This window comes from Hippocampus comes, unplaced genomic scaffold, assembly GCF_001891065.2.
Source record: "Hippocampus comes isolate QL1 unplaced genomic scaffold, H_comes_QL1_v1.1 scaffold141, whole genome shotgun sequence".
In the NCBI taxonomy this organism is placed as follows: Eukaryota; Metazoa; Chordata; class Actinopteri; order Syngnathiformes; family Syngnathidae; genus Hippocampus; species Hippocampus comes.
This window is the reverse complement of record NW_017805141.1, coordinates 153,898-160,394: the sequence shown is the minus strand read 5'-3', so window position 1 is coordinate 160,394 and position 6,497 is coordinate 153,898. Positions and strand designations below refer to the sequence as shown.

Below are 6,497 nucleotides of genomic sequence, written 5' to 3'. Positions count from 1 at the left end.
CACACACACACACACACACACACACACACACACACACACACACACACACACAAACACACACACACACACACACACCCGCGCGCGCGCACACACACACCCACACACACACACACGCACACACGCACACACGCACACACGCACAAACACGCTCGTACTCACGGTCATGCAGGTGCCCACCGGTGCACTCGTGCACATATGCACGCACACCCCGATGAGCAACAGTCAGAACGGGCCGAAAATGAACGAAAGCTGAAGATACAAACAAACAAATCTTTTTTTTCCCCACCCATTTCCTCCTCCCACCCCTTGCGGTCGACTTGGGACCAGTTCGCTTTGGGACCAGTCTGCTTGTTCTGGGTCGATTGCGATTGATGTATTGGGAACCCCTACCTAAATCAGAGGTAATTCGCTGACTAGCTTAGCACTTAGCACTTAGCGCCTTTGTCCGCGCATGAGCAGTGATGCAGTCATCTGATTGGTTGCCTTCTATGTCAATCAAGTAATGGGATTGATGATAGGCTGACGTAGTACGTTCTGTGTATTTAGCGCCTTCGTTTGATTGGCATCGCCACTGCCGAGGCGTTTTCGACGCTTGTCGTGTGAAAGCCCGGACCCCCCGCGACCCTAGTGAGGATTAAGCGGTTCGGAAAATGGATGGATGAATAGTAGCCTTATCGGGGTCAAGGTATGACAGTGTCACCCCACTGCCTTTTGACGCCAACATTTCAGTCGTGACTGACACCAGTTCGCTGCTGGTGCTTGAAGGATGAGACAAAAGCAGTTTCAGCATTCGGTTGAGTGACTCTTCGCCTCGCCAAGCAATACTCACCTGCCACACTGATGATGAGCAGCAACCAAGCTGACAGCAACGTGCCGATGAAATTTCTGTCAACTCTGCTTCGTCTTCTGAACTCAAGATGTCATCGCGTGACTGAAGCTCCTCCCTGATCACGTGAGCCCACGCCCCAAACTGCCTTTTACTTTTACAGGACTGTGGATCAGGCAACTTCCAAAGATTCCAGGTGACGTGCCTTGCTAGACATGCACACTTTTCCAGGAAGACAGAAAAAGTGAAAAAGAGCACACTTTCCTCTCATTTCGCTATTTTTACTTGATCTGATGTGGTCATTTGGTCCGAATCAAAGGGTGTCATTCGTCGTGAGTACAATGAAGTAAGCACAAATCTACTCACCACCTCAGAATTGTCTTCATGCCAAGAGAACGGAAGGTTGGAGCTGCCACTGTGTTCATTTTTTTTTTTAAATCATAATGTCACTGGGTAAGCGCATGCACAAGTCAACAGCCCATGGCAATTATGGGAAATAATGAGAATAAAACATTTTATTTACAAGCGCCTTTCAAAACACTCAAGGACACTTTACAGTCAGGAACGAGAACAATAAAACCACAGATGAAATTATAAATAATAAAAGAAGAGGTGAATTTAAACTCAGTATGTGATTTTAAATTGGTGGGTTTTGAGATGGGATTTGAATGTGGGAAGAGAATCAATATTTCGGATGTTGGGTGGAAGTGAGTTCCAGAGTTTGGGGGCAGAGTGGCTGAAAGCTCTGCACCCCATCGTGCTGAGATGGGCAGAGGGGACCCCAAGGTGGCTTTAAATGTAAAGAGAAGTGTGTGGAAATTGTAGAACTCGAAGAAAGCGACAATTTCTCACGTGCGCACTCCGAGAGAGAGTGAGTCGTGTTTTTTTTATTAGCACACCAAAAAAACACTCGCGCCAAACGAAGCCCGCCGAAAGTCAGTTTCCATAGAAACAAGCAGACTAAAATGGCGGTCCTTAAAGGGACTGCAATTATTTCTACCCCGTTACCAAATAATCGTGAACTCTCTGACAAGCATATGAACACTGCATTCACACATTTGCAGTTGGTGGTGAATTATGTACATAGAAGTCACTACAAGTGTTTTGTAATTGATTGAAGTTTGTCAGGGAGCCAGTGGAGCTGTTGCAGGGTCGGGGTGATGTGATGAAAGGAGGGGGTTCTCGTGATGATCCGGAAGAGTTCTGAACCAGTTAAAGTTTATGGAGGAATTTGTGATGGACACCGAAAAGAAGTGAATCACAATATTCATTGCGGGAGGTGACAAGACTGTGGACAAGGATAGAGGTGGTGTGAGGGGTGAGAAGAATTTTAATTGATTTAATCTTTGGACGTACTGGCATTCTAAAACAGGCAGGACAGTGGCTCTCGAGGACCAGAGTGTAGTCCAGGGGTGGGTTTTTTGGCTCGGGGGCCACATTGACTTTTAAAATTTGACAGAAGGGCCAGGTCAGCACAAGCTGTGGTACATATTAAAAAAAAAAAATAACTGCATTTGTTGACAGTCCATATCAAACATCAACAGAACAAAAGCATAAAAGTATTAACATACTTTTTTAATGAGAGCAGTGTTGTTGATCACCTATTTTAGCCAGTGCATTGCTGCAGATGGGTTGTGATCTGACCAGTAGAAGTAGAGCGATCCAGTATTTTGTAGTTAAGGAATCATATTTGCGGTGTCCAATCTTTCCTTATAACAGAATTTCCTTCTGTGGGAAACAACTACGTTACATGTCCTGTAGGAACGTCCAAGTATGTAAACAACATACATGTGTGATAACACAAGCAACAAAGTGGAACAATATATTGCCCAAAAACTGTTTATAACACAAAAACTGCAGTATACACTACAGGTATATGAACAAAATACAGTATAAAAAATTAGGACTACTCGCTACAAAATGAGACTTGTATCAGATCTTGGTAGCTTTATTTTCCACTCACTTACTGTCTCTAACTTGACCACCCCTCGATCAGCACCCAAGACAGCGTTGCTCAGCTGATTTCGTGCAACCAACTTTTGAAGCAAGCCACGAAACGCTTCGAAGTCCTCGATGGCCATAGTTAGTGCTATGGAGCTTGCCTTCTCGTTTATCAGCGGTCCAGTTTGCGGAAGGTTTTTACCACGATAACAGTCAAACCATTCCAGGAAACGTTCATTGACTCGACTGTCTGTTGAGCCGTAAGCAATTCACTCTGAGCAGGGAAATTGCCAGAATCGGACTGAGAAAAAAAAAACGCTTCCTTGTTTTTCAAAGTCTCTAGATTGGAGTCTTTCCGACTCCAACGTCTCCTGAATGTTTCGTACTTTGTAACCCGCTTCGTTTAATCTGATACATATCACTTTCTCTTCCGCGGTCAATACTGTTCCTCTTCGTTTGGATGCCATGATCTACAGGACGTAAATGTAAATGAATGAAATGAACAAACGTTTGCCATTCCAGTAAAACTCACTGCAATAAAGAGTCACTTACATGTCGCCGTTTTGGATCCAATGATAGAAAATAACTGCGGCACAGACACAGTTATTCCGTCATATCGAGCGGGAGTTGCTTGAGTTGGCGTTACTGCGGGCTTCCATACGGCTTCTGGAACTTCCATAAATCGATCGTTAATGTAATATTGTTCCGCCCTCGCCGCGTCCCCGATGCGGCTAGACAGACAGATAACTCCTTCAATGAGCACACCGTTGATATTTCTTGCGGTTTATTCACCAGCGAGTCAAGGAAACAATGTGCCCCACTGGTCCGACACGTAACGAACGCGTGGCTACGCTAGTGTAGCTAACGCTAATGAGCTAATACGCTAATGTGCTAATCGCTGTGCATAAATGCGAACTAAACAATAGAAACGCCCCACAAATGTAAATCCACGGTGAACACACCCCACGAATTAATAATATGGCATACATTTACATAAAATATTTACATACAGGCTGTGCTTGGCCTACGACACGAAGATGAAGTCCATCGTTGGGAGGTTCCCCGTGCAACGTTAAACCGGAAGTGTCTCACTCCACAACGTCCGGTGTGCCCTTCACAATAATGAATTAACCTTACAAAATAAAGCAGCTCTGTAGTTATAGAAAATAGGAAACAAATATAACATGGCTCTTCAGGAGCCAGAACACTTCCCACCTGACATCTAGAAGATGTCACTCTTAACCACCAAAACTAATTCTGCTGTATAACATCACCCCACCTGACATCAAAGGATGTCACCCTTAACCACGAAAACTAATTCTACTTTATAACATCAGACAAAAGAAGCACAAAAGAAGCACAACATCAGTTACTGGTCTCAGGTAAACTTGAGCATTACCGTGTTTGACCACTTTGACTTCCATCTTTTTGTCATAGCCATCACTGCTGAGATAACCTTCACGATGAGTAACATCGGCCATTGGTTCCCCACTGTCAGGGGATCCCCGAGCAGGATGACATCCCCCGGTTGAAGACCGGGTCCTGCAGAATGCCACTTCCGTTGACACTGCAGAGTTGAAAGGCAATCCCCTCGCCAGTGATGCCAGAAAAGGTTCGCCAAACTCCAGACCTGACTTCACTGCTGCCGGCGGAGGTCTTTCTCCTCAAAGTCGCCTGAAGGAAGCGCCGTGACCTCATGAGAGAGGCGTTGAGGTTCAAGTTGAGCAAGTGGACAGTCTAAGATCCTTCGTGGGGTCCCTATCATCAGCTCCCAATTGTTTCCCATGCTGGAGAAGGCCTGCATCTTAGATGATTTGAGGCAAGATGGCGGCGCTTGGGAAACAGCTGTGAGCAAAAGACGAATCTCTGTATCCGTTTCAAGGTCTTGTAGTTGGAAGGTGTCGCTTTTGTCGATCGCTGTAGGCTTCAATAGAAACTCAGTGTTGAAGTCCCTGAGCCCGTTTGTTAAATCTTCCTTGGGAAATGCTGCCATGATGTTTGGACTGTCTGAGGCTATTTTGTGAAGACTTAAGTTGAAAGCAGCAAGCAGTTCTTGAGTGTCTTTAAGAAGCTTGGCTGTCTCTGAATCAGTGGGAACGTAGAAATGTCTTTGTACAAACTGCTTGGCTTCGAGTGATGGGGCTACCCTTTCATCATTCTCAGTTTGTTGAAGTTGAAACACATAGTCCTCTTTTTGACGTGCAGTGCGAGTGGCCTGTGGCTCACTGGGTACCTGGAAATGTTCCTTGACATGGAAACTATTCTGGCAGGGTGGTAGGAGACTGGGACGCCTGTCTTGTAGAACAGTAGTTCTGTCAGTGGCTACTCTGGGAGGTTTGTGAGTGCCCCCTAAGCATACATCGCCCACAATAACCCACCCAAGTGCCAGTTTCTGCGCAAATGGAGCATTAACTGGGCCGTTAATGCATTCAAGCACCTTGTGAACTTGCACTATGTCGCTCCCCAATAGCAACATAATCTCGGCGTTGGTGTCGAGAGGGTGGATTTTACCTGCCAAGTGTCTAAGGTGTGGATGTGCGAGAGTAACATCTGGAGTTGCAATTTCGGATTTATTGTCAGGCAGTGCGTCACACTCGAGCAAACGAGGCAGTTCGGAGCTGAACTCACCATCAACTGACTGTATGATAAAGTTCTCAGCTACACGGCCATCTGTCATGTTAACCCCTGAACATGTTTTAAGCGTATACGGCGCTACGGAGCTTTCTGGAATGCCAAAGGTGTCAAAAAGGGCAGATCTAGCTAGTGACCTGTTGCTTTGGTCGTCTATGATCGCATAAACCTTGACCTTCTTGTCTGGCCGTCCCTGTGGATAAACGTAGGTGGGACATATTTTTGAACAGGAGCGACCCCCATTTAAGCTCCCACATATTTGAGTACAACCTGAGATAGTTTCGACGGTTAATGTGTCATTCTCCTCCTCCCCACCATGCTCCTCTCCGTGCTCTCCACCCTGGCTCATAGGTTTATGTTATATGTACTGTGCTGACCATGGAGCTGGACCTGCGTGTAACGCAGCGATATGTCTGTTGCTATTACACTCTGAACAAACTATTTCTACCTTACAATCTTTGGCTTGGTGGGAGGAAGAATCACAGCATCAGAAACAAATGTTTTGTTCTCTGACATATGCCTTGCGTTCGTCTAAAGCAGGGGTCCCCAACCTATTTTGCCCCACGGACCGGTTTAAATCAGACAATATTTTCAGGGACCGGCATTTAAGGTGTGGCAGATTAATACAACAAAATAATATGGTATGAGCTGCATGAAAACTGTGGTGTTTTCGAAATATAATAATAAACACAAGGAGCGTCTAATCTGGTCGCAACACTCTTATCGCTATGGTAATGTTTAATGCCTTCAAAATACGATACAACGCAAATTCAAAGTGCATGAAAATGATGACTCACCACAGCCCCGAGCTTGATTTGCTGCAATCAGACGGTCCCATCTCGGGGTAATAGGAGACAATGACACCTCAAGTGTGTGATTTATGTCTAGTCTACTTCGTAATTTTGTTTTAGTCGCCGTTGCTGCAGAAAACCCCCGCCTCACACAGGATGTCGGCAATAGCAACAGTGCTATTGTGGCGATCTCAGAGTATTCAGACAGAACTTTAATCCAGTTGTCTCGAACGTACTTTTAAGGCCGCCGTCATTTGCGATCTCCAAGCAGCTTTTTTACTCATTTTGCGGGCTTCAGCGTTTTGTTT

At 45.5% G+C, this 6,497-nt stretch overlaps 2 protein-coding genes across 4 annotated transcripts in view; one reads left to right on the top strand and one right to left on the bottom strand.

The window, feature by feature from the left end:
• Positions 1 to 6,497, top strand: part of LOC109514481 (serine incorporator 3-like) — a 70,168-nt gene that overhangs the window by 13,539 nt on the left and 50,132 nt on the right. The window lies entirely within an intron of this gene.
• LOC109514483 (uncharacterized) lies at positions 3,823 to 5,468 on the bottom strand. Its single transcript, XM_019867608.1, has 2 exons — positions 4,118 to 5,468; positions 3,823 to 4,046 (listed from the first exon to the last, which is right to left on the bottom strand). Exon 1 carries the CDS (start codon positions 5,442 to 5,444, stop codon positions 4,404 to 4,406), a length of 1,041 nt encoding a protein of 346 aa, XP_019723167.1. The 5' UTR covers positions 5,445 to 5,468; the 3' UTR covers positions 3,823 to 4,046; positions 4,118 to 4,403.

Excerpts from the sequence above, each read along its gene's own strand:
- LOC109514483 (XM_019867608.1), bottom strand. The coding sequence starts at position 5,444 with ATGACAGATGGCCGTGTAGCTGAGAACTTTATCATACAGTCAGTTGAT.